The sequence below is a fragment of the Balaenoptera acutorostrata genome, chromosome 10 (assembly GCF_949987535.1).
Source record: "Balaenoptera acutorostrata chromosome 10, mBalAcu1.1, whole genome shotgun sequence".
Classification (NCBI taxonomy): Eukaryota; Metazoa; Chordata; class Mammalia; order Artiodactyla; family Balaenopteridae; genus Balaenoptera; species Balaenoptera acutorostrata.
The window spans coordinates 37,334,265-37,360,519 of record NC_080073.1 but is presented as its reverse complement, the minus strand read 5'-3'; the positions used below and the strand labels follow the sequence as shown (position 1 = coordinate 37,360,519).

The following is a 26,255-nucleotide window of genomic DNA, read 5'->3' as shown; positions in this document are numbered from 1 at the left end:
TGCAAGATAAATGAAGTTCTGGAGATGGATGGTGGTGATAGTTGCACAACAATTTGAATATGCTTAATGTTTCTGAGCTGTTTACTCAAAAATGGTAAATTTTATGTTATGTGTATTTACCACATTTTTAAAAGACTTTGGGGAAAAGAGCGAAAGATGACACAGGACTTCACGTTGCACAACTACATCGGGGCACCATTTACATAGACCACACTGTGAAGGAGTCTCCCTGGAGTTGGAAGACTTGACAGCCCTGCAACCCCAACTCTCCTACCCATGGCAGACATTGCTAATCAATCACAGGCCCTGCTCACAGAGCACCAGACTCTCAGAATCCTCCACACTGGACCCCAGGCAACCCCTGCCACTTCCTTAGAGCTGATTTATGAGATTAACTCAATGACCTCCTTGAAGTATGTCTGACAAAGAGCTGGGGACACAGATATAGCAGACCTGGTCATTCCTTTATTGGAAGGGATATGCAGTATTGTACTCTACAAGCTTGCGAGCCCAAAGAGATTTCAAGTTGAAGATTCAGTTGGTTTTCTTTGAGGTCGTAATGGCCCTGAATAAAGCCACGGGTGTGGCAACTATGCCAGCGCCAATAGACCTGAATGATGCGGACAGCATGGAGCAAACGGCAGTAACGAAGGCGGATGCACCACATGCGGAACCAGGATTGTAGCTTGACAGCTGCCCATTCTTGCCGCGCGTAGAATTCTAGGGACGTCCGCCGCCTCTTCTCTTGCAGCTTCACCAGCTTCTGTTTCCACCAGCATTGAATGATCCACACTCTGAGAGCCGCGTGCAGCAGATTCCTGCGCACCAGGGTGCCCCGCCACCAGGCTTGGATGAAAACAGCCGCTTTCTGTTCTTCCATCATCATGATTCTTACTTTGGGGCCTTGCAAGAGAAAACAGGGGATACTTAAGAAACTCATACAGGGACTTCCCTGGTGGCTCAGTAGTTAAGAATCCGCTTGCCAATGCAGGGGACATGGGTTTGAGCCCTGGTCTGGGAAGATCCCACGTGCCGTGGAGCAACTAAGCCCCTGCACCACAACTACTGAGCCTGCGTTCTAGAGCCCGCGAGCCACAACTACTGAGCCCGAGTGCCACAACTACTGAAGCCTGCATGCCTAGAGCCCTTGCTCCACAACATGAGAAGCCACCACAATGAGAAGCCCGTGCACCACAACAAAGAGTAGCCCCCACTCGCCCCAACTAGAGAAAGCCTGCCGACAGCAACGAAGACCCAATGCAGCCAAAAATAAATAAATAAATAGATTTATTTAAAAAAGAAAGAAAGAAACATACATTTCGGCCCTAAGGTGTGGCAGGAGAGCTGTTGTGGGCAGCAGCTGGACCTCAGAGATCAAGTAAGTGTCCTGCTTCCGCACACATGCGCGCACACACAAAGATACATGTGCACACATGCGCACATGCACACAGGATCCAGTCTTCCTGTACCTTGGCCTTTGCATTCCCCAAACACAATCCCCACTTTGTAGCTCTCAACCGTGTGTGGTCTGGGTTCAAACTCTTTGCGCTTCTCCTTGGCACACACCTTGGCTAGACCCACAGCTCTCAGCCTAAGGAGAAAATAGGGGGAAAGGACAGCCAAGGAGGAGTGGATCCCTGTTCATTTCCTGCTCTGTGTATGTATGGTGGCCATTCATCCCAGTTTGCCTGGCACACCCTGGGTTTATGCCTGTTGTCCTGGTATAATTTTGATGTGTCTCTTTCACTCCCTGAAGCATTTCTCTTTGGACAATAAGTTGCATGGTCACAGACCTTTGGGTCACTCCACTGGACCACAAGGGTCAGAGATGTCACAAGTCAAGGCTCTCCCCAACACAGTACAGCCTGGATCCATCTACCCAGGGAGGGGTGGGAAGGCAGAGGCAGTGGTGTGGGTAGGGAGTTGGAGGTGGAGTCCCTTGCTCTCCTCTCCTTTGCTCCTTCAAGCTCTCTTCTATCAATGCGACTTCATCATTATCTTTGATTATAATTTGGAAGGTTTGCTGTCCTTATCAGAGTTTAGAGAGAAAAACATGAAAGTAAGGGTGGTCTCCCCACCACCGGGTGCCAAGTCAACCACACACTAGGCTTCATGGACTTTCCTGGGATCTCAAACATGAGAAGGGATCCCCTCCTGAGGAAACTATGGGAAATGTACTGCCCTCCAGAAAGCTTGGGTAAATCTGACTGTCTCTTTTTTTTTTTTTTTTTTTTTTTTTTTTTTTTTTTTTAAAGTTTTACTTGATTTTATTTATTTATTTATTTTATTTTTGGCTGTGTTGGGTCTTCGGTTCGTGCGAGGGCTTTCTCCAGTTGCGGCAAGCGGGGGCCACTCTTCATCGCGGTGCGGGGACCGCTCTTCATCGCGGTGCGCGGGCCTTTCTCTATCGCGGCCCCTCCCGTCGCGGGGCACAGGCTCCAGACGCGCAGGCTCAGCAATTGTGGCTCACGGGCCCAGCTGCTCCGTGGCATGTGGGATCTTCCCAGACCAGGGCTCGAACCCGTGTCCCCTGCATTAGCAGGCAGATTCTCAACCACTGCGCCACCAGGGAAGCCCCTGACTGTCTCTTATAAAACATTAAATGCCCATGGCCTTGGGGGGATGCTCAAATCCCCTCAGGTCTACACTCTACTAAATTACCCATGGTTAGGGTCTAGATGTTCCCATCGCTCTCAAGTCTGTTCTCCTTCAGCCACTGCTCTGGCAAGAAGAGAAGAGGAGGGGAGAGAGCCATGATGTCATAAGGGCACCTATGACTCAGGCACCAGGATGGCTCCCAATAGCTGAGCCCCTTCTAAGGAAAACCTAGAGGACCTGTCCTTTCTTTCCTATGTAAATGGCTACAAAGAAGAATACCCCAAGGGCTTCCCTGGTGGCGCAGTGGTTGGGAGTCTGCCTGCTAGTGCAGGGGACACGGGTTCGAGCCCTGGTCTGGGAAGATCCCACATGCCGTGGAGCAACTGGGCCCGTGAGCCACAACTGCTGAGCCTGCGCGTCTGGAGCCTGTGCTCCGCAGCAAGAGAGGCCGCAATAGTGAGAGGCCTGCGCAGAGCGATGAAGAGTAGCCCCCGCTTGCCGCAGCTGGAGAAGGCCCTCGCACAGAGACGAAGACCCAACACAGCCATAAATAAATAAATAATTTAAAAAAAAAAAAAAAAAAAAGAAGAATACCCCAAATACTGACCCATTGACACAGCTGTGTATAGTGATACTCATTAAAGCCTGGCTGGTATTCATTAAAGGGATTTCAATTCATTTATTTTATTGAAGTATAATTGATTTACAATGTTGTGTTAATTTCTGCTGTACAGCAAAGTGATTCAGTTATATATATATATTCTTTTTCATATTCTTTTCCATTGTGGTTTATCACAGGTTATAGACTATCCTGTGCTACACAGCAGGACCTTGTTGTTTATCCATTCTATATATAGTAGTTTGCATCTGCTGATTCCAAACTCCCAGTCCATCTCTCCCCCACTGCCCCCTCTTGACAACCACAAGTCTGTTATCTATGTGAGTCTGTTTCTGTTTCATCGATAAGTTCATTTTTGTCATATTTTAGATTCCACATGTAAGTGATACCATATGGTGTTTATCTTTCTTTCTGACTTACTTTACTTAGTATGATGGATTTCAATTCATTTAAATAATGGTATACCAAATTACAATTAGAAGGAATGGGTGTGCTCTCTATCTACTAATATAGAAGCATGTACAAGATTTAGCAAGATTAGCAAGTTCATCAAATCAAGATCAACTAAATATAAGCATAGATTTACACACATGTCTTATAAAGTCATTATTTTAAAAGGCGGTGGAAATTCGGAAGATATCCACAAAAATTAACAATGATCATCTCTGATGAGGATATCAGAGTTGGGGGAACAGAGTAAACTCCCTTGCTGTGGCTAAACCTCCTATGTCTTGCCTATCTGTAAGTCACCTAGTTATCAGGCCCCTGGGAGAGCAAGACCCACACAGGCCAGAAAGCCCATAAGCCCCCAGGACCAGCCCAGGACCCCCATCTCAGGCTCAAGTGGACTTAAGCACTCTCGTATCTTCTTCCCCTGAGGCCTCAAGGTCACAGTGAGGAGATGGGTGAAGGTCAGCCACTGCACAAGCAGGACCCCACCTCTGCCTGCTCCTGGCCTCTGAAAAGCCACCGGGCTATCGTGAGGCCCTGGTCCCCTCTCAGGGTCGCAGCCCCAGGGGTCACTGAGAAATGCATTTGCAATGTGTAGAGTGAGTATGGAGGAAGTCAGTGTGGGGCTAGGGGAAGAGCAGATGTAGAGAAGAGGAGGAGGCCATTTAAGGCTGGAGGGGGGTGTCAATGTGAAGTTAATGGGATGGGGGAGTGGAAAGGATAAGAGTAAATTGGAGAATGGGGAAATAGTGGAGTACAATGCATGGGACAGTGAAGGTACAAGAAGCACCTGTTTGAAGATAAAGGTGTTTGGCCAGGCCCCTGGGAGACCCACATCTGTTTAATGCCCCCATTAGTCTGGCTCCAGAGTCTAGTCCCTAGTCACCATTGTCCCTGCTGTCCCTGGTAATAATCATGGAGTGATGACATTCATCCCACTTCACAGATGAGTAGACTGAGGTGCAGAGACCTTACATGGCTTAGTCTGATCTCACAGCAGATTAGGGAGGATGCCAGGGACTGGGGTGTTGGTGGATGTGGCGACCCTAGGGGCAGGGAGGGTGCTGAGGCTTTGAATGCCACCAGGACCTGCTCGGACTGAAGCCAGTGGGAAGGGAGGAACCTCCCCGGGGGCTAAGGAACAGAGGGGTGACACCATCCAAGGGAATTTTTTGTGGGTATGCTGGCCAAGGGGCCTGGGGTGAGCATGATGGGGTGCATCTCCTGGGGCTAGAGTAAGGGACACAGGGAACAAAATACAAGCACCCCTCATGATCACTGTGGGTGACCCACAGAAGTACCAGCATTCTGGGGTCTCCCTATTCTCCCACCCCACCCCACCATTCTCTGCCACCTCTACCAGAATTTCCCCCTAGAGGTTCTCAGTAGACCCCTTCAGGGAGGGACGGAAAGAAGAAAGGAGGGGTCAGTGAGGGTGTCAATGGGATCAGCCCTCTGAATATTCTCCCAGCCCCAGAGTCTGCAGGGGAAGGAAAGCAGGTCTGCTGGGAGTGGCCTGTGCTGAGAGAGCCCTTCCCTATCAGCCCCTGCCTGGGTCATTTCTTTGGCCTCCACCCCCACACTACAGCTAGGTTACCCTTGAATGAAGACCCCACCACAGCTGTCTTCCTTGCAGCCCCTAACGGAGTGACTTGGTAGATCTGCACCCTGAGAAATCCCAAACCCCCTTATAGATCTCCACTATGGTCCTCATTGGATCCTACTGTAGTCACCTGTTTACTGACCAGCCTCTTTCCTCACTGGTTCCTAGAGGACAGAGCCTGAGCCGCTTTCACGTTTGTGACCCCAGAGGCTGCACAATATCAGGACGTAGTAGGTTAAAAATAATTGTTCATTGAATGAGTAATAAATGGATGAATGAATGGACTCCACCCCTAGCCCACTCCTCTGGAGACCCAAAGGCCTCAGGGCCTGCAACCCTTCTCTTCATGACTAGGGACAGATCCTGCCATGCCCTGCCTTGTCCGCTCTGCTTGGGGTGGGCTGAAAATCCCCAGGTCTGAGACGAGGAGCCTAGAGCGTTTGGGGGCTAGGAGAGAAGGGTAACACTGGGAAAGCCTGGAAGAGAGAAAGGGAGAAAACTGGAGGCGGGGCAGGGGGCACATGGGGACTTGGAGGCTGAGAGAGAAATGTAGAGAGAAGGGCAGAAGAAACTGAGACAGAATGTGACTTTTTCAGGTGATACCCAGTGGCAGCCCTGAATCCTCAGGCTCTCCCCACTAAACAGTCTTGTTGCTGCTCTCTTCTGTCCACGAATGTCCACTGTCCCTGTGAGGAGGTCCTGACAGGTGGATTCTGAGAATGAATACAAAACCCCTTAGTGGGGCTTCCCTGGTGGCGCAGTGGTTGAGAGTCTGCCTGCTAATGCGGGAGACACGGGTTCGAGCCCTGGTCTGGGAAGATCCCACATGCCGCGGAGCGGCTGGGCCCGTGAGCCACAGCTGCTGAGCCTGCGCGTCTGGAGCCTGTGCCCCGCAACGGGAGGGGCCGCGATGGTGAGTGGCCCGCGCACCGCGATGAGGAGTGGCCCCCGCTTGCCGCAACTGGAGAAAGCCCTCGCACGAACCGAAGACCCAGCACAGCCAAAAATAAATAAATTAATTAATTAAATAAATGAATTTAAAAAAAAAAAAAAAAAAAAAAAAAACCCTTAGTGGCCCAGCTTGGATTCTTGCTCCAGGGCTGTGGGTGGGATGGTTGCCCACAAAAGACTCTTCTTCTTCTTAGTGGTCCCCAGCCCAACTCTGACCTCACCGTGGGCGTTTAAGACCTGGAGCCACAAGAGAACCCCTGAGTGTACCTCAATGAGAGGCCCTGGTCCAAGAGGCACATTTGCTTTCACCCTGGGTCTCAGATCTGGGAGTTCTGTAGGGTCTCCATATTGCTTGTTCAGGGTATTGTGGGGTTGGGGAAGTTCAAGACTGGATAATCCTGTGTGGCTGGCGTAATTCAACTCATAACACCAATGATAAGTCACTAGCTATAGGCTTCCCCTTAGGAAAGGGCATGCCTTGGTCAAATCCCTTCCCTATGGCCAAAGGCAATTCCTAGTACGGGACATAGCAGTGACCCAGCAGTAGCCAGTATTCCCAGTAGCTGTGGGATGAGTCATCAGCTAAGAAGAGTGGATCTACTACGTCCACATATTCACTACAGCCCACCCCTTCATGTCACTCACATATACTTGCTTCCCATAGCAAGCTTTTACCATTAAAAAATAGCTTCTTCAGGATTCATGTAGGTCTTTTCTCCTGGGAAAACTTAAAAGAGAAGGGTCAGAGAGACAAACTTCAGTCCCTACTGCTACAGTTTATTCTGAGGCCATTACTCACACTCCTCTCCCCCTTCCTCTACCACCCTTTCTAAATTCCTTTCACCTTTGACTAGCATGTCTGCTGGTCTAGGCAGTTTGCCTGAAGGGAAGCAGCAATTCAGACCCTCATCCTTGAGGCACCTGGTTCTCTGGTTAGCATGTACTTCTCAGGCCATGATTGTGTTCATCTACCATTATACCTGGGCAGCAAAGCAACAAGACATCTTCCAGTGAATCACCCAAGCAGCACTCATAGTCTTCCCTGCTCCCATAGTGTAGCAGCAGGCCCTTCACCTTCTCCTCATGATATCAGGGTTAATTATCCCTGCCAGAGTGGTGACCCCTTTCATCACCTGCTTAACTCTTGGCAAAAGGAGTCAAGTGACCAGATCACAGCTGTAGCTTTAAGTTTAGTGGAACTCTTACAGTGACCCCTGATGTGTGCCTTCCAACTCTAGAAACTAGAACCTCCAGTGACATGGAGCCTGAAGGTGCAGGGACAGAAAACACAAACACCCAAGCATGTAACTAGAAGGGGTGGTCACAGGTGCAGTACCATTTCCACACATTGGTTCTGAGACGCGTACATTGTACCTACTGGGGACTCAGAACCATGTAATGGACATTGATTTAGGGCTTGGGTTGGCAAACTACAGCCTGTGGGCTACACCCAGCCCACTGTTTTTGTACATCCTGCAAAGAATGGTTTTTACATTTTTCAGTGGTTGAAAAAACTCAAAATAATAATATTTCATGACACATGAAAATTATATGAAATTCAAATTTCAGTGTTCATAAATAAAATTTTATTGGAACACAGCCATGTTTACTTGTTGATATGTTGGCTATAGCCACGTGTACACTACAATGACAGATTTGAATAGTTGTGACAGACTATATGTGGCACTCATCACTTCCCACTGCTGCTCAGCACACAACAAATTGCAGTGGTACAGTTATAACTGAATGGTGTTTTGAGTACCACACATATTGCTGTGCTGTGACTTATTTTTTATTACCAGTACATATCCATAATGTCAAAACAATGGAAAAAGGAGAAAAGTGGACTTTAAGTATCGCACTTTTAAGAAAATGGCAAAGCATTGTGCTCATTATGCAATGACGCTATATAGCTGTGCTAAAAGAATATAATATTGGGACTTCCCTGGTGGCGCAGTGGTTAAGAATCCGCCTGCCAATGCAGGGGACATTTAAATTTAAAAAGATTTAAATGGAGTATCTCATCACAGCAGAATTTCTCCACAAAAATAAAAAAAATGAAAATGAGGCTGCAAGCAAAGTACGTTTCCAACTTGCTCATTTGTTAGCCAAGCAAGAAAAGATGTTTACTAATGATGAATTAATTAAATCAAGTTTAATTGCAGCAGCTGAAAAAAATGTGTCCGGAGAAAATAAATTTAACTGTTAGCCTTTCAATGAGAATAGCTGCTCCAAGAGTTGAAGACATTGGGAACAAAATCAAAAGTCAATTAAAGACAGGGCAAATGACTTCAAGTGGATTTCCTTGGCTCTTAATGAGTTGACAGATGGTACCAGTACAGTTCAGCTGTTGTTCAATGAAGGGGTAAATGCCAAGTTTGAAGACTGAAGAATTGAGTTCTATGAATAGTCTGCATGAAACAAATACAGTTGAGAGTATTTGTTAAAGTTGAGAAAACACTAATTCAGTACAACCTGAAGTGGAATCTGCTAAGATGTGATAAAAATGATAGTGGTGAAAATATGTGTGGAGCAGGGGGAAAAAAGGCTTTGTTGAACAAATTTACAACGTTTATGAAAATATAAAGTGCTTAAAGCCTGTATTTATTCATTTTATTATTCATCACTAGGTACTCTGTGGAAAATATTTGAATCTATCGTGTTACTGAACCAGTAATGTCAATGATAAATTTCACTTGCCACTATTGACAACCATCATTGGTTCCATGAATTTTGGTCAGAAATAGAAGCTGAATATTCTGACTTATCAACCGCACAGCAGTTCTATGGCTTAGCAGTGATAAAGTTTTATTGAGGACTTTTAAGCTCAGGGTCAAGATTGAAATTTTTCTGAGCAAGAAAAACTGCCTTAAACTACTATTATCAAACACTGAATGGCAGGGACTTCCCTGGTGGCGCAGTGGTTAGGAATCCGCCTGCCAATGCAGGGGAAACGGGTTCAAGCCCTGGTCTGGGAAGATCCCACATGCCGTGGAGCAGCTCAGCCCGTGCACCACAACTACTGAGCCCGCGTGCCACAACTGCTGAAGCCTGCGTGCCTAGAGCCCATGCTCTGCAACAAGAGAAGCCACCGCAGTGAGAAGCCCGTGCACCACAACAAAGAGTAGCCCCCTGCTCGCCGCAACTAGAGAAAACCCACGTGCAGCAACGAAGACCTAATGCAGCCAAAAATAAATAAAATTTAAAAAAAAAATCCTGAATGGCATTGGAAATGAGCTTTTGCTGCAGTCTTCATGTTTTTTAATGAATTAAACCTGAAATTAATGAGCAAAGCAATGTTTTATGTGAAACATACTGAAGTAAAGTCATTTTGGCAAATAATTTTATTTATTTTTTTAAGATTATTTTATTTTTATTTTATTTTATTTTATTAAAAAATTTTTAAAATTTATTTATTTTTGGCTGCATTGGGTCTTCGTTGCTGTGCTCGGGCTTTCTCTAGTTGTGGCGAGCAGGGGGCTACTCTTTGTTGCGGTGCACGGGCTTCTTACTGCGGTGGCTTCTCTTGTTGTGGAGCACAGGCTGTAGGCGCGCAGGTTTCAGCAGTTGTGGCACACGGGCTCAGTAGTTGTGGCGCATGGGCTGAGCTGCTCCACGGCATGTGGGATCTTCCCAGACCAGGGCTCGAACCCGTTTCCCCTGCATTGGCAGGCGGATTCCTAACCACTGCACCACCAAGGAAGCCCCTTGACAAATAATTTTAAATCATAAGTAATGTCAAGCTGCTTTATGCACTTCCTGAGCTGTCAAAAGTTAAAACAAGAAGCAAGATAACCATTCTCATACAAATTTTCAGTGGATATATTCTCTGAGTTCAAACTAGAGTTCCAGCAGCAAGCACTTTTCAGACTTCCATGTAAGTACAAGAGGAGTTTCCGTATTTCTAAACTTTTTTATCTAAGCAATTGAGGAACAACCACCTGAACTTCAGTTGGAAGTAATTAATCTGCAATGTAATGACATGCTTAAAGGCAAATATCAAGAAAAGAATCTCATAGAAGTCTACAAATATCTTCCAAGTGATGACTAGTCTCGATTATAATCCTATGCTCAGGAATTTATATCAGTATTTGGCGGTGCCAGATATTTCACTTCATACCTATGTGAATGAAAAGACATTTTCAGAGATGACATTTGTAAATTTTCATTACAGACAAGCATTAACAGATAAACATTTGCAATTGATTTTGATGGTAGGGAACACTAACTTTTGGTCTTCTTAATTGGGCTAAACATTATTCCCCTCCCACCCTGACTGCCAATTTTTAAGGTTTGTGGGTGTGACCCCTCTTTCCTTGTTTTGTTGCTGAGGCTGAATTTTTATGCTACTTGACATTGACACTGAAAGATAAGGATCATTAGCCCCACTTCACAGCTCAGGAAACTGGGGCTCAGAGAGGGAAAATGACATGTCTGCAGCCACACAGCAGTGAGTGGGGAAGCCAGGGTTGGTGTGACCTAGCTTGGTCTGGCTCCAAAGTCCTTGCTCTTTACTCTGAGACACTGAACACAAGAGAGAGAAGCAAGGAGAGAGGAGACAGAAGTCCTTCAGAGCAAGAGCGAGAGACTAGGACCTGAGTGAGACAGGGCAGGACACAGAAGGACAAAGCAAGAAAGACAGAGCTCAAGCCCTAGTGCAAGACAGAGAGCTGGAGCATGAGATCTCTGGGCAATGTGAGCTGAGGGACCAACTTGCCAGGGCAGAGGAGATGGAGCTGGGCTGGACATAGGGCTTCTGAGTTTGCAGCTTTGATGGGGAATAACCCAAGACCTCAGACCCCTCTCTCTGCAGGAAACCATGGAACAGCAGTGCCCAGATGGGCAGAAGGACAGCCTAACCTTGACCTCTTAATTGGCCCTTTATCATCACTTAGGCGCCAGTCTCACCCCAGGTGGCAGCTTTTCACAAGAAGGGACTGTCAGAGGTCTCAGCTCCACCTGGATCAGTTCTTGCAGAGACTGGGGAGAGGGAGAGGGAGACACAACTGATGGCTTCTCAGCTCTAGGTCTGTGATAGCCTAGGGGATGACACTCACCAGAAGGTTTGGCTAGAAGCGGGTTGCCTTCTTTCCCCACCTCCACACCTGTGGAACCTCCCACACCAACCAGGTCTGGAGGGGAATGAGTCCTAGCCTGCATTCGGGGTCAGAGAGTGAGGGACAGAGTTTGAGGTAGGAGTGAGGACAGGGGCTATGCAGTCTAACCATTTTCAGTTTGGAGCTCAGACTCTGACTTGGAGGTCAAGTATGAAGATACAGCAGGGAGCTGTTGGAGGTCACTGAAAGGATGTGACCGCCAGCTGGACTCACAAGCTAGACCCAGACAATTAGATGCCCCTCACCCCCTCCCCTGTCCTTGGAATGTATGTTCTGCCTGCCATTCCCACAGTGGGAGGCATTTTCAGGGATGCAGCCTTGAGAGAGTAATGTGTTCTCGAGAACATCTGGATGGTATATGTGGCTGAACCTCATTAAGGCCTCTAGATAAACTTTCAAGAGTCTGGCAAGCAAGTACGGAGATCTACTTGTCTGTGGCCGCCCAAGACAAGTCTTGTAAATAAGTCCCCTTGCTTACTAAACCTGCCACCTACTAATCTGGTGTAGTCTGCCTCTTTCTTTGGTCTTTTCTTGCCCTCCATGTACAGGGGCCAGTTTACGAACCAACAGGAGCCAGGATCAAGAGCTTGGGGTGGGTGTGCCCCTCTCAGCCATGGGGGTGGGAGATCACTCCCAGAGCAACTAGACCTGGTGAGTGAATTCCTGGCAAAAGTGCTGCTGTGCGCAACAACCCCACCCCTGCCCCAGGCTTCCATTATACACAGCCTTGGGGAGAGGCACCATTTCCATAGACTGAACATGAGTGATGCTCCCTGAGTTGGCAACATGGCAGATCTGTACCCCCAACTTTCCTACCTATGTCAGACATTGCTAATCAATCACAGTCTCTGCTCAGTCTGGACAGTGGCTCAAAATTCTCCTCCTCAGACAACCACTGCCAATTCCTCAGAGCTAGCATATGAGATGCTAACTATTTGCCATCATTGGCCCTGACCTCCTGGAGCTTATCAAGCAGAGAGAGGCTGGGGAAAGACCACTTCACTGCTTTATTGGAAGGGGAACACACTCTGTCACAATGCAAGGCCCTGAGCCCAGCAAGACCTCGAGTTCGAGATGCAGCTGGTTGGCCGTGACTCTGTAGTGGCCCTTGGTGAAACCCTGGGAAGCGCAGGATTGGCATCTCCAGTAGGCCTGGATGATGCGGGCAGCGTTGAGCAAACGGCAGTAGCGCCAACGGATGCGCCACATGCGGACCCAGGACTGCAGCCTGACTGCCGCCCACTCCTTCCGTGTAAAGTTCTCCAGAGCTGTCCGCCGCCTATTCTCAAGCAGCTTCACCAGCTTATGCCTCCACCAGCCCTGAATGATCCACACCCTGAAAGCCACGTACAGCAGTGTGCTACGCACCAGGGTGCCCCGCCACCAGGCCTGGACCTTTACTACTTCTGGATTACTGATGGGAGGCCTATTTTGGGTTCTTGGGATCTAACAAGAAAAAAGACGAGACATTTGGAGGATATTCCCCACCCACTTCAGCCCCCGGGTGTGCCAGGAAGGGACCCTGATGCCCTATCAACAATCACCCCTTCTTCTGAACCTCAGGAGCACTGGGCAAGGCACTGGCTAGAACCAGAAGACCAGGTAGGTGTCCTTTCTCTGCCCCCCTCTGGTTAATGGACATGGATACATCACATTGACCTCTGAATCTCAGCGCTCCCATCTGTAGAATGGTAGTATATCTGTCCTGGCTACGTAGTTTTACATGGGTCAAGTTGGCCAGCCTAGAGCAAGAATACCGTGATCAAAGGGTTATCATAGTCCACCTGAGCCTGTCCACCTGACCAGGATCCACGATCCTTCCCTTCAGACCCCGCCCACCTACTGGAGAAGTGGCTTCCTCTGCTAATCCTGCCCTTTCATCCCTGACTGCAGCTCCAATCCACAACCTGCTCTCTTCCTCTGTGATATCAGTGTTAAAAGTTCCCACATCCCATAAAATTCTACCTCTCTTATCTCTTCCCCATCTTCACTCCTCTTGACTTTCAAACTTTAAATCTTAATTAGCAAGCAAACATACATGCACATGCTCAAACACACACACACACCATTGATTAAGCCCAGCTTCCCATATGTTGGCCATTCCACTCCACAAACACGACTCCCACATTCCCACCCCCAGCCCCGTGTCATCTGGGTGGGGGGATCATACTGCTCTGGGTCTCTTATTAGCATCATCTACTCCCTTTGTCGCAGCTATATTCTCTTGTTTAGCCTAGAAAAAAATGGGGAAAGAGGACAGACAAGAATGAGTTTATTCCTGTTCTTAGCACTGGAACATACAAAAGACACTAGCCACAAGCATTAGGACACAAAGACCAGAGACATCCAAGTCCAGGCTCCTCCTACCTCTGCCTTCTCTAAGTTCGGTGATGGTGCTGGCGGTAAAGATTTCAAGATCAGCTCCTCATTCTGCTGAGGCTCATTTTTAGTGTGTTCATTAATTGTTTTGGGCTGGTCCTTCTCCTGCAATCAGCAGTTAGGGGAAAGGCAAGAGGGAGGCTGCTCTCCCTCCCTCTCCATTAAGTAACCCACACATCCCCAGCGTACAGGGCTTCCCAGAGTAGTCAGATGTCAGGGAGATCCCCTCACCCCGAGAGATTTATGGGGACATCCCTAAAAAAGCCTAGTGTGTCAGTCTCTCTCTTACTCACCATTGGTCCCACATGGATTGGGTGTAGATGGTTCAAATCCCCTCAGGTCTGTGTTCCTCTAGTCATGGCATGGAGAGAAAGAGTGGGGAGGGAGACCTGTGATGTCATAAGGGCATTTATGACTCAAGCACCAGGATGGCTCCCAATAGTTAAGCCCCCTCCAAAGAAAAGACAGAAGTGCTGTCCATTCTTTTCTGCTGGAAATGGCCAAAGCCCTAGCTACAAAAGCAAGACACCAGAAATAGTGGCCCATTGATGTAAAGGTGTATAAAGATAGTCATTGGTGATATCCCCAATGGGTAAAATAGGGCGTTGCTTTAATGGTTTATAGTCCATTCAAACTATATAATACAACATAACTGTTGAAAAATAATGAATTTGATCTATGTGTACTGATGAGAAAGTATACCCAAGATGTATTTGTAAGTGAAAAAGCTGAACATCATTATGATCCCATTGGATGGGATATAAAACCATCATTGGATGGGATGGTAAAAAACCGTCAAGATATATAATCATACACGTACGCTATAAACGCAGATAAAGAGGGAGAAAGGTATATAGACCAAACTGCTACCAACCATTACCTTAGGAGAGAAGAGTTGAATTGCTGACCCATTCATACAATACCAGGGAACTCTGTGAGGCCCCCAGGACGAGCAGTACTGCTTTCCTTCCCCAGCAGGCTCTGGGGCTGGGAGCATATTCAGAGGGCTGATCCTATTGACACCCTCACTGACCCCTCCTTTCTTCTCTTCTTCCCACTCTTCCCTGAAGGGGTCTACTGAGAGCCTCTGGGGTGAAACTCTGGTAGAGGGGGAGAAGAATGGTGGAGAAGAATGGGGTTGGAGAAGGAGGCTCACCCGCATCATGCTCACCCCAGGCCCCTTGCCCAGCACACCCTCAAAACCTTCGCTTAGATGGTGTCACCCCTCTGCTCCTCAGCCCCTCGGGCAGCTCCTCCCTGCCCACTGGATTGAGTCTGAGCAGGTTCTGGTGGCATTCAAAGCCCCAGCACCCTCCCTGCCCCTAGGGTCACCACATTCACCAACACCCCAGTCTCTGGCCTCTTTCCTGTCTGAGTCTGCCTCCATCCTGGGACCCAGCCCAGGCTCATTTACCCAGGCTCCATATGTGGGATCTTTCCTGTGCCCTTAGAGTGCAGGGACTTTAATTTCTCCCTTCACTCCTCAAGTGCTCATGGATCCAATTATGAGGAGCATGTGTTTAGTGGCCATTCGTATATCTTCTTTTATGAAATATTGGTTTAAGCCTTTTGTCCACTTTTATTGGATTGTCTTTATTACTGATTTCTAGAAGTTCTTATACTCGATATGAGCCCTTTGTCAGATACATGTATTGTAAATACTCTTTTCCCCGGCCTGTGACTTTTTAAAATGCTGTCTTTTGATGAACAGATGGTTTTAATTTGGATGAAGTCCAGTCTATCAATATTTTATACTTAGTACTTTCTCTGTCCTAGGAAATCTTTGTCAACTCCAGGGTCACAAAATAATTCTCATGGGTTTTCTTCTAGAAGCTTTATATAGGTTTAGCTTTAGTTTTTGTTTAGGTCTGTGATCCATCTTGAATTAATTTTTTTTTTTTTTTTTGGCTATGATGTTAGGGGTCAAGATTTTTTTTTTCCATTGAAAAATGTATTTCCTTTCTGCATTGAATTATCTTGGTACATTAAAAAAATCAATAGACTGTGTAAATGCGAGTCTATTTCTGGCTTCTCTATTCTGTATCATTGATCTGTTTGTCTCTTCTTACTCTAACACCACCTGTCCTGATTACTGTAACTTTATAGTTTTTCAAGACAGTAAGTCTTGAAATCAGATAATGTAAATCCTTCAACTTTGCACTTCTATATCAAGAATTCCTCAACTGCTCATACAGTTGATTTTTGTGTATTGCCCTTGAATCTTTCAGTTTCGGGGGTGCTTTTGATTTTTATTTATAAACAGCTTTGTTGGAATATAATTCACATGCCATACTATTCACCCCCTTAAAGTGCACAATTCAATGGTTTTTAGTATATTCAGATATTTGCACACAATACCATAGGTATCTTGCCTGCTTGCTAAATTTTCTTATTCCAGTAGTTTTTTGGGTAGATTGGGGGTGCCTGTATGCCAGTTGCGGGATCTGGAGGTGAGGTATCCTCAGTGGCTTGCGGTGGGCTTCCTGGTGGGGTCTGCAAAGTGGTTAGTAGGATCCGCATCCCTTTGATGTTTTGAACCCTACCTGCTGTTCTCTCAGTTCCTCCCCACTCCTCAGTCATGCTGCTCACCTCAGTGTTTTGAAAGGAGTGAGAAATGCACACCTCAGTGACCCCTGGGGCTGTGACTCTGAGAGGGTACCAGGGCCTCATGATGACCAGGGGGTCTTCAGAGGACAGAAACAGGCAGAGATGGGGAGGGCCCCACCTAGTGTCTTTGCATGGTTCAGAGCTACGAACAGAGCTAAGCGCTTCTACAGTGGCTGCCCCTCACCCATCTAATTGTGGCCTTGAGTCCATCAGGCGAGAAGACAGGAGAGCACTTGAGCCCACTGGAGTGTGAGGTGGGAGGTGTAATTCTGCACCCCAGAATCACATGGCTTCATATTTGTTATAAAACATATAGCAGTGAGCTCATTGCCTACTCAACTTCCCTACATCTACTAGACACTGCAAACTAAACTGTTGATCCTTCTCATCCTGCTTTCCTCACCTGGTCTTTCTCATCTTGGTAAATGTCACCACTGTCTATGGTGGCCACATTCATCTCATCCCGCAATCAACAGATCAGCAAGATCTGTTGGCATCACCTCCAAACACAACCCAACCATAGCTCTGCCTCCCCACTTCTGCTGCTGGCCCTCTCACACCACCATCACCTCTTACCTGCTATTACTATAGCTTCCTAAGTGGATGCCCTTCTTCCCCCAAACCTTTGCTAATTAATTCTCCACAGAGCAGTGACTTGTTTTTTCTTTTTATTGTGAACCAGATCCTATTACTTTTCTGCTTTCAACCCTCTCATGGCTTCCCATTGCTTGGAAGGAAGGGAGGAAGGGAGGAAGAGCCCAACTACAGCGGAAGTCTCAGCTGACCAAGGCTGAGACTAGAAGCCATAAGAGGGATTATTTTCAGTTTCAATTCCAAAGGCATTTATTTTCAAACTTTCCTTTCTCCCTGGGAATGTGCTAATGGAAAAGGGGTTTGTGTATTAAGGGGCATTTCCGTGTTACTTGCAATATTATTCAGGAGGTATGTGTGTGCTGTCGTTGAGCTCAATTTAAGGCGGGACATAGGGAGTGAATTCTAGTAACATCCTCTGATCCACAACAGGGTTTTCAGGGGTTCAATCTGAACCTGACCCTTCTGGCCCCAGGATAATGAAGGTAGGAGCAGGTCTGTCCAAGGGGGAGGCCTCATGAGCAGGGGAGCAGGAGGGAAGCCCTGTAGCTTCCTCCCCCAAGGGGACCACGTTGCTGCTTGAGAACCATCGGCTCAGCTGTTGGGTCCAAGGCATTAAGGGAAAGTTCAGAGCAGAATCCTTAACACACCTTGCTCATTTTCCATTGAGAAGAGGACACTTCACTGCACTGCTACCTCTCCAATCAGCCTCTCCACCTCCTCTTTACTTCACTCCATGGCAGAAGCTGAATTATCCAGTTGGTGGAATCAGGAGAACACATTAACCTGGCAGGGTCACTGCTGTGAGGAATCGTGCAGCCTGGCTGTCATTCGGACCAAGGGCAGAGCTGTTCCCACCTCTGACCCTGTCCCCAAGCAGTGAGCAATGCAGGGTCCCAACTCCACCCCGACCCCCACTCCAAGGGCAGTCTGGCTCCTAAAGCTTCCTAACCTGGCCTGGGTGGTGCAGGTCAACCTGACTTGTAGGTCTAACTGTCTTCCTTTCGGTCCTCAGACCCCGCAGCCAGCCCTTACACACACTGGACAGCCACAGCTTCTTAGCTGAGGGATCAGCAGCTTCCGACCCCAACCAGCCCGGAGCACTGGGTGGAAAGCTGGCCTAACAAAGTCGTAGAGGATACTCAGGGTCTAGGAACCAGAAGCCAGCTGAGGGCTCCATCCCCAAATTCGCTGCAAAGGATAAAGGCCCCAGGCCTTTACTAAGCCATCCCCTGCCATCCCCCTGCCCTCCCCAATCAAGAAGCTAGAGGAGACAAGGCCCAAAAGAGGAGGCTTTTAATACAAAGAAGGCAGGGGATGGCCTGGGAATAACTTAAATAAAGGGGATGAGAGTGTCAGGAGCCAGCAGCAGGGGGCCTGGGGGCCCTGTGGAGAGGGATGATGCAGACGGAGTTCCGGGCCTCTTTGATCCGCCACCACCGGCCAAGCCTGCAGGGGCGAGAGGAGCAGCTGAGGGCGGGCCCAGCCCCACCTGGTATCCACCCCATTCCCAGCCAGCCACCCACCCTATGCCATTTGCCCCACCCGCACCCCTCGAGAAGTGCCTCATACCTGTGCTCCTGCCCTACCCCAGCCACCAGGAAGTCCCCAGCACTGGAGAACTTGAGGCTATTGATAAAGCCCACCTAAGAAGAGGGAGGGACAAGGCAGTAAGATGTGAGAACAGATCCCTCACCACAGCCCCAGCTTCACAGTCAAAGGCCCAGCCTGGGTTAAATCCCTGCTCTGCCTCCTGCCACCTGGGCCGGCGCTCTACCCCTCAGGGCCTCAGCATCCGCCTCTGTGAGATGGGGAAAGTAGAGCGCAGGCCTCACAGAGAGTTTGTGGGGATGGAGGAGACAGTGTATGCCAAGCAGGGCCTGGCTCCTGGTCCTGGCTCTGGAGACTCTGTGACCATCACCATTGACCCAAGCCCTGAACTGTCACTAGAAGTCACTGACAGATCCTGCCACTCTGCCCTAGGTTGCACCAAGTCCACACACCCTAGCCTGGCATTCAGTCTGGCACCAGTCATGCAGAACCCATCACAGGGCCAGGCCCTCCATGCCTTTGCCCACACTTCCCTGCCTTGTATCCCAGTAACCAGGACAGGGCCTAGGACAAGGAGGGGAGTGGAGGCGGGGAAGGGAGAGGAAGAAAGGAGGGTTCCTGCAGGCCCTGTGCTAGAAGCTGGGGCTAGAAAGAGAAGTCATAGCTGGCCCTGCTCTGAGGAACCGCCCTCTGGCAGGAAAACACTGTAACGGGCCCTGGGAGTGTGGTAAAGACAGGCTGGGTATTCAAGCCTCACTCACCAGGGGGATGTCGCAGAGAAGGTCAAGCTGCCGGAAGCCCTCCCCGCATTGCCAGAGCCGCACAGAGTTGCTGTGAGAGCCTGGGGGACAGGGAGACAGTGAGCACCCCCCCCCGACCAGCCCACCCTGAGATCCCCTCCTTTCTGCCACACAGGGCACCCACCTGTGGCCACGAGGTCTGTGTTGAGCAGGGCTGCCACCGATGACACCCAGAAGGGCTGCTCCAAGCCCAGCTCCCCCCGCAGCCCATGGGCCTCACGCTGCAGGGCAAGTGGCCGCTTCTTAGAGAGGCCCCACAAGGCTACAGAACTGTGGACAGGGAGCAGGGTCAGTGAGGGGGCCAGGGGAGGGCAGAAGGGCCACACGGCAGGAAGGGACCAAGTGCACACCAGCCACAGGAAGGAGACAAGGTCCCCTGCGCTCTCTGCCTCAATGTCCTCATCTATGGAAAAGGGTTACTACAGCTCCCGAGCAGGAGGATCCTACGTGGCAAGTCCAGGGGCAGTGGCGGAAGGCAGCTCTTACCCATCATCTGCACCTGACACCATGTGCTCCTCATTGATGAGCTGGATGCTGTCGATGGAGCCCCTGGAGAAAGGCACCATGAGGGGCGTGGCCCAACCTCACCCCTAGCCCATGCGGGTGGCCCCCTCAATGCCTGGTGCAGCAGGCCGCCTTACTGGTGGCCGTAGAAGACAAGCTGGGACTCCTCGGGGATCTTCCACACACGCACGGTCCCATCCCGGCCCCCGGCGGTCACGCAGCACTCCCTGCTCAGAGCATCCAGTGCAGCCACAGCATCCTGGTGCCCGAAGCTGGAGAGGGGGACAGAGGGAGGATGGGGTCACCCGTGAACCTGCACGCGCACATCCGCGTGCCCTCTGCCCGCGCATACTCACAGCGTCTCCACGTAGGAGTTCTCCGCCACATTCCACACCTTCACAGAGCGGTCGTGGGACGTGCTGTAGAGCTGGTGGGTGCCTCTGCGGAATGCCAGCCCCTAAGAGTGCATGGAAAGAGGGCAAAAGGAACCTGGACTGGGCTTCCCTGGTGGCGCAGTGGTTGAGAATCCGCCTGCCAATGCAGGGGACATGGGTTCGATCCCTGCTCCGGGAAGATCCCACATGCCGCGGAGCAACTAAGCTCGTGTGCCACAACTACTGAGCCTGCGCTGTAGAGCCCGTGAGCCACAACTACTGAGCCCGCGTGCCACAACTACTGAAGCCCACGCACCTAGAGCCTGTGCTCCACAATGAGAGAAGCCACTGCAATGAGAAGCCCGCGCACCGCAACGAAGAGTAGCCCCCGCTCGCTGCAACTAGAGAAAGCCCGCGTGCAGCAACGAAGACCCAACACAGCCAAAATTAAATAAATAAATAAATTAAAAAAAAAAAAAAAAAAAAAAAAAAGAACCTGGACTACAGCAGGCAAGACAGAGGTCAGGCCCAGGGAGGACGTCCTGAAAGCAGGTCACGTGGCACAGGGAGCCAGCCCCCATCAAGAGCGCTCTGTGGGGCTCTACGTGGAGCCAGGGGCACACTTGCCTGCCCTCAAGCAAGTACAGACTTCTCAGAGGCCTCCCTCTCCCTAGGCAAGCTCGACTCAGTCTCCCCCAGCTCTTCCCTATTGCTTCACCCTGTTTCTGTCCTGTTCACCAAAGTGCAGATTCCCTGAGGATGGGGACCCGCTGCCTCATTCACACCATTACCCGGATCCCAGTACCATGCCTGGCCCACTCGGGTGCTCGAGAAACGTCCACTAAAGGAGGCCCAGCTTCTCACCGACACAGCATCCCGGTGTCCTGTGAAGGTGTACAGGTGCTGGCAGCTCTGGGCCTCCCAAATGAGAATGAGCTTGCTGCGGTCACCTGAGGCCTATGGAGACAAGGGCAATGGCCACGGGCACCCACCATGTGCCCACACCTCTCACCTACTCCCGGGGCCAACCCTGCCTTACCAGGTACTTGCCATCGGAGGAGATGGCCATGCAGAGGACGTGGCTACTGTGGCCGGAGGGCTGCCCCTCGGCACCCTTCTTGGCTCGAGGGATCACATGAAGCTTCCATCCACTTTCCACGCTCCCTGACACCAAGGGGGAAGAGAGATGCTACTGGGACAGAAGGTAGGACTATCTGGCAACCCACCTCAAGGGCAGCGTGGCACCACGGAAAAAGTCCTGGCCTCAGGTCAGAAGATCTGGCTCAGCCACTGTGAGCCCCTGGACAAGTCACCTCAGTTTCCTCATCTGTTAAGTGGTGACAATAATCCCAAAGGGCAGCCACGAAACCCGGAAGAAAAGGGACAGGAAAGTGCATGGGACTGATGGTATGGGCTCTTCCTGTTAGTACTCTGGGCGGATGAGGACAGCCCTCAGTGGTCAAAGGCCAGGAACCCAAGAGGACCAGGAACTCAATCCCAGGACTGTGCAGAGCCTCGAGTGTCCTCTAGTCCAACTGCCCACCTGAAGCATCAATTCCCATTAAATCATCATCCTGCCTCCACTCCATCATCTCCAATGACATTGACAGGGAGCTCACAAGTCCCACTCCTGGGCAGAAGCTTCCACTGTCATCCAGAAAACACTTCTTCGGAAGCAAACCTGTCTCCGGAAGCTTCCCCCATCGGGTCTCAGTTTTCCCTGATTATTCCCTCCTCCCCAGACCAGCCGGCCCAGATGATCCCTCGCGGCTGCACCCCCACCCAGGCACTCACTCACACTTAATAATGGTGCAGTCTTTGGAGGCAGAAAAGATGGCCAGGTCGTCAGGGGTGATAACCAAACATGTGATGGACAGCTGGTGACCCCGTAGGATTCGAAAGTCAGCAGGGTCTGGGGCCTGGATCTAGGCAGGCAGGGGCCGGGTCACCGTGACTGGGGGCAGGAAGGCCCCCCTCCACACACACGCATGCCATCCTTTCCCACCACACCGCCCAGAAGGAAAACCGGACCCAGGGCTGCCAGGACCAGGCCGTTACCTGACCCTGTCTGCCCAAGTGCCCACTATGTTCCACAGCAAAGACCCCACAGCCTGAGTCCCCAGTTGGGCCACCTGCCCACCAACCCAGGTGATTCCCTCCAATCTGACACCAAAGTGCCCTGTCTGCTCACCTCCTTTGCCACCGACTTCTGCAGCCTGCCTCTCTGCTCAAGCTGCATGGAGAGGAGAGGGGTGAGATCCCAGGAGCAGGACCAGCCCCATCCCTCCCCTCCCACCACCCTCCCTCCACACTCACCACGTCCTCCTTCAGCCTCCCCGCCACCTGGTCCTCCTCAAATTCGCGGGCCTCGGCCTTCTCCTCCTCTGTGTAGGACAGACCAAGCCAAGTAAACCCAGGCCAACACCCCACTTTTCCCTTCCCATCCCCACCCACCACCTCAGTCCTGGGCCCTGAACATTTGGGCTGTGTCCCATGGAAGTTCAGGCCACCTCAGCCAAAGGGAAGGGAGGGCTGTATGGTCTCCTCCTGCCCACCCCCTGCCTTTACTTATCAGATCAGTCTGAAGCCCCCTGAAGGCCTGGCCCACCCCAGGAGATCCATTAGAGCTCCTAGCCACCCTCCCACAGGGCCGCCAGCAGCAGCAGCCCCAGCAGCCCACCGGCTACCTGCATCAGTCACCCACCAGGTGGCTGGGGCCACAGCAGGCAGTCTCAGGCATAGGCCCCGCCCCTCACCTGCCCAGTCCACAGGCTCACCTTGCTGCTTAAGCTGTTCAAGGTAGAGCTTGGCCAAGCGCAGCTTCTTCTCCTGTGCGGTCTCCTCCAGCTCCTCCTCCTCCTCAGTCCTCCTGGGAACTAGGCTGTGAGCGGGAGGGGGCTAGGCTTCAGGGGGCTTGGCCCGCTCCTCTGGCCACTAGGACTGTGCTCCTCGCTGCTTCCCCAGCCACTTGACACCCCCATCCCTGCTAGCCCTCATGGCCAATGGTCTCACACACAGAAAACTGAAAGATGTGACTTACCAAACTGAAAGGGCCCACCCAGGGTCCAACATAAGGGTGAAAACAGACCCCAAACCCAAAGAGATCACTGTGAAATCTCTCAACTCTGGAGGGAAAGAGAAGGTTCTACAGGCTTCCAAGAAAAATCAGATCATATACAAAGGGTCAGGAATCAAAATGACTCCAGAAGTCTCAACAGCAACACTGAGAGCAGAAAACAAAGGAGCTGCACGTACAAAATTCGGAATAAAACGCTAACCACTGGAATGGCATGCCAGTTAAACCATTAATGATGAATGAAGACATTATCAGATGTACAAGGTGCCACAAAAGTGGTCCTTTCTCCTTCTTTTAAGGATGGAGGATGTGCTCCCTGAACAAGAGAGTAAGCTAAGAATGGGGAAGGCACGGGAGACAGGAAACAGAAGATCCAACAGGGAAAGCAGAAACGGTAGATCTCAGAACAACAATGACCCCCCAGACACAGGGGAGCAGCCAGCCCAGATCTGATGCAAGGAACCAAGAGGCAGACATGTTGGGACTATCAGCGTCCCATCCTCACTGCCATGGCACCATCCTCTACCCTGAGGATGGGATTCCAGGTGAAGCTTAACTGGGCCTGGCTTGACCTTGTGCTAGTGAAGTCCTTGCTTTCCCCTCCATGCCCTCACTCAAGATGAGTCCTACTTTGACTTGCTCCTGGGAGCTGGAGGTAAGTCACAGGAACTCAGAAGCAGAAAACCCATTCCCTCTGATCACGTGCCTGCAGATATCTAGTCCCTGTCAGGTAGCCCAATTGTTTCCTAGACTCATCCATGACCTTGCCCACAACTTCCCCAGAAAGGACCTTGGAAACTCTCAAGGAAGCCAAGGCCTGACCATGCTCCTGAGACCGGTTAGTACCCAGTGCCCAGCAAGTCTTCAGCCAACAGGGTTGGTGCTGCCCTTCCCTCATACAACCAAGGTCTTAACTTCTACTCAGTTTACCCAAGGAATCAATCTACTGTTTCGGGTTCACACATAGAAGACAGAACTCTAAAGAAAATCAAGGCAAGTATACAACCATTGTAATTCCACTCAAATAACATTCTGGAAAAGGCAAAATTCTAGGGACAGCAGTTACTGGTTGGAGGGGGGTGGGAACTGACTGCAAAGGAGCCATGGGGGATTTTGGTGGGTGGTAAAACCCTTCTATATCTTTACAGTGGTGGTAGTTACACGACTATATGCGACTGTCACAACTCACAGAACAACACACTAAGAAAGGTGAATATTACTGTATGTAAGTTACACCTGAATCAGAAGAGGGGAAAAAAAAAAAAAGAAGAGGAAGGAAAAAAAGGAAGGAAGGAAACCAAAGAAATGATTAACTTAAGGCAGGAATGGCAGTTGGGGCTTCTAAGTTTCTACAAATGGTCTAGTTCTGGTGGGTGCACAGAGGTTCATCATTTCATCATTACTCTCTATGGTACAATTACATTTCATTAACTCTTCTGTAGCTAATACATTTTACAACACATTTTAAAAATATTTAAAAGTGCTTAGCACAGGACCTGGCACACACCCACAGTAACCTTAAGACTATAAAAAGTATATATTAAGTCTTTCTGTGAGCAGGTTAAGGCCAACATGTACTCAACTTTTAGAAGTAGAATTTCTAAAGCCAACTCTTAAAGAAGGCACCGGGATTCTCTGATATGACAGCTTCCATGCCACAGGGTCAGGCCTGATACCTTGCTAGCCCCCTCTGAACTCTGCAACATGCTCCACCCCCATCACCTGCAGAATAGAGGAGGTACGCAAAGCCCTCCACAGTGCGGATGCACCCACTGCCTACCCTCCCATCCTCTCCATCTCCCATCTAGCCCGCTTAACCCCCACACTTTTCTCTGATCCCTGAATGCCTTCCCTACCTCTCCATGAGGAACCCCTCCTCATCTCTCCAGGCCCTATTTAAACTCCCCGTCTCTGTTCCGACAACACGCAGCTCTAAGATACACATCCCACCACAACACATTCCGTCTTCACCTGCCTGCTCATCTCTGTTCTCTCAACAGTGAAACTAGTGCCTGGCACTCTCAATAACTGTGAAATTGTGGGAGAACACAATGAAGAACTAGCAAGCATTTCTTGCATCCTTCTCCCCTTGCCTGGAGTTCAGCTCCCTGTCATGAAGGAAGGTCTCAATGGTCTCCCATTAGGACTGGGGGTCCTCCCCACACAGAGACCCTGCCCCTGCAGCGAAGGAAATGACAGTTCTCAGGGTGGAGGAAAGAATCAAGATCTGAGAATCAAGGGCCAGAGTCCTGGGTTCTAGGCCCAGCTCTAGCCCCCGTCATTGAGTACTCCTTCCATACACAATGGGCCCCAGTGTTCTTTTCTACTAGGTAGAAAAAAAGAGCTCACCTCTCACTCTCCGAGTCGCTGGAGATCTCCTCATTCATCTTGCCGCCACCCTTGGACTTGCCCTTGTCCCCAGAAGAGTCGCCCTAGAAATTATATAATACTTTCTTTGGTCAGGGGTCCCGACCACCCCGGCTCTGACCAAGGGCCCCTTAGGGTCCCTCGAGAGCCACTGGGAAAGGCGGTAGCCCCCGGCTCAAGTGAAAGGCTTTCAGTATTTGGCGCGCGGAGAAAGGGACGAAGCTGACTCCAGCTGCGGTCCCGGGGGCGAGGGGACCGGGGCCGGGGCCCCCGGATGGGGATGATGGTGGTCCCAGTAACATAGCAGGATGGACCCCCGCCCGCCAAAGCGCCATGCTCACCTTTCGCCGCAGCTTGCCGGCCCCCGCACCAGCCCCGGCCCCCGAGGCCGGCTTTCCCCTCTTTCGAGCCGCCCCTGTCGCCGACATGCTGCCCACCGTGTGTGTTGCGGCGGCCCCTGGAGAACTCACGTGGCGGCTGAACCCGGGCAGTCCCACAAGACTCCAAGCCAAGATAGGCTCCCACCGCCCGGTGGACCCCGCCTCCCACGGCTCCATTGGGTCCTTAGGTAGGTTCTGTCACGCCCCCAAGCGCCCATAGGATAACTGCCTGTGGTCCCGCCTCCTAGAACTCCTATAGGCTCCCGCGCCCGGCTCCACTAGGAAGCA

The 26,255-nt window shown here is 50.3% G+C and overlaps 3 protein-coding genes across 3 annotated transcripts; all 3 read right to left on the bottom strand.

Moving 5' to 3' along the window:
- Positions 1 to 457: 457 nt before the first annotated feature.
- LOC103005616 (IQ domain-containing protein F5) lies at positions 458 to 7,306 on the bottom strand. The gene is made up of 3 exons (XM_057554973.1): positions 7,296 to 7,306; positions 1,470 to 1,591; positions 458 to 903 (listed from the first exon to the last, which is right to left on the bottom strand). Exons 1-3 carry the CDS (start codon positions 7,304 to 7,306, stop codon positions 458 to 460), a joined length of 579 nt encoding a protein of 192 aa, XP_057410956.1.
- Positions 7,307 to 12,337: 5,031 nt separating this feature from the next.
- On the bottom strand, positions 12,338 to 16,781 carry IQCF1 (IQ motif containing F1). The gene is made up of 4 exons (XM_057554972.1): positions 16,728 to 16,781; positions 13,706 to 13,822; positions 13,509 to 13,571; positions 12,338 to 12,784 (listed from the first exon to the last, which is right to left on the bottom strand). Exons 1-4 carry the CDS (start codon positions 16,779 to 16,781, stop codon positions 12,338 to 12,340), a joined length of 681 nt encoding a protein of 226 aa, XP_057410955.1.
- A 1,413-nt stretch (positions 16,782 to 18,194) lies between these two features.
- Positions 18,195 to 26,089, bottom strand: RRP9 (ribosomal RNA processing 9, U3 small nucleolar RNA binding protein). Its single transcript, XM_007174707.2, has 15 exons — positions 25,929 to 26,089; positions 25,570 to 25,652; positions 22,922 to 23,025; positions 22,461 to 22,528; positions 22,336 to 22,377; positions 21,943 to 22,069; positions 21,184 to 21,308; positions 21,009 to 21,101; positions 20,127 to 20,227; positions 19,908 to 20,042; positions 19,753 to 19,815; positions 19,391 to 19,536; positions 19,228 to 19,307; positions 18,488 to 18,561; positions 18,195 to 18,364 (listed from the first exon to the last, which is right to left on the bottom strand). Exons 1-15 carry the CDS (start codon positions 26,013 to 26,015, stop codon positions 18,271 to 18,273), a joined length of 1,422 nt encoding a protein of 473 aa, XP_007174769.2. The 5' UTR covers positions 26,016 to 26,089; the 3' UTR covers positions 18,195 to 18,270.
- Positions 26,090 to 26,255: the final 166 nt, after the last annotated feature.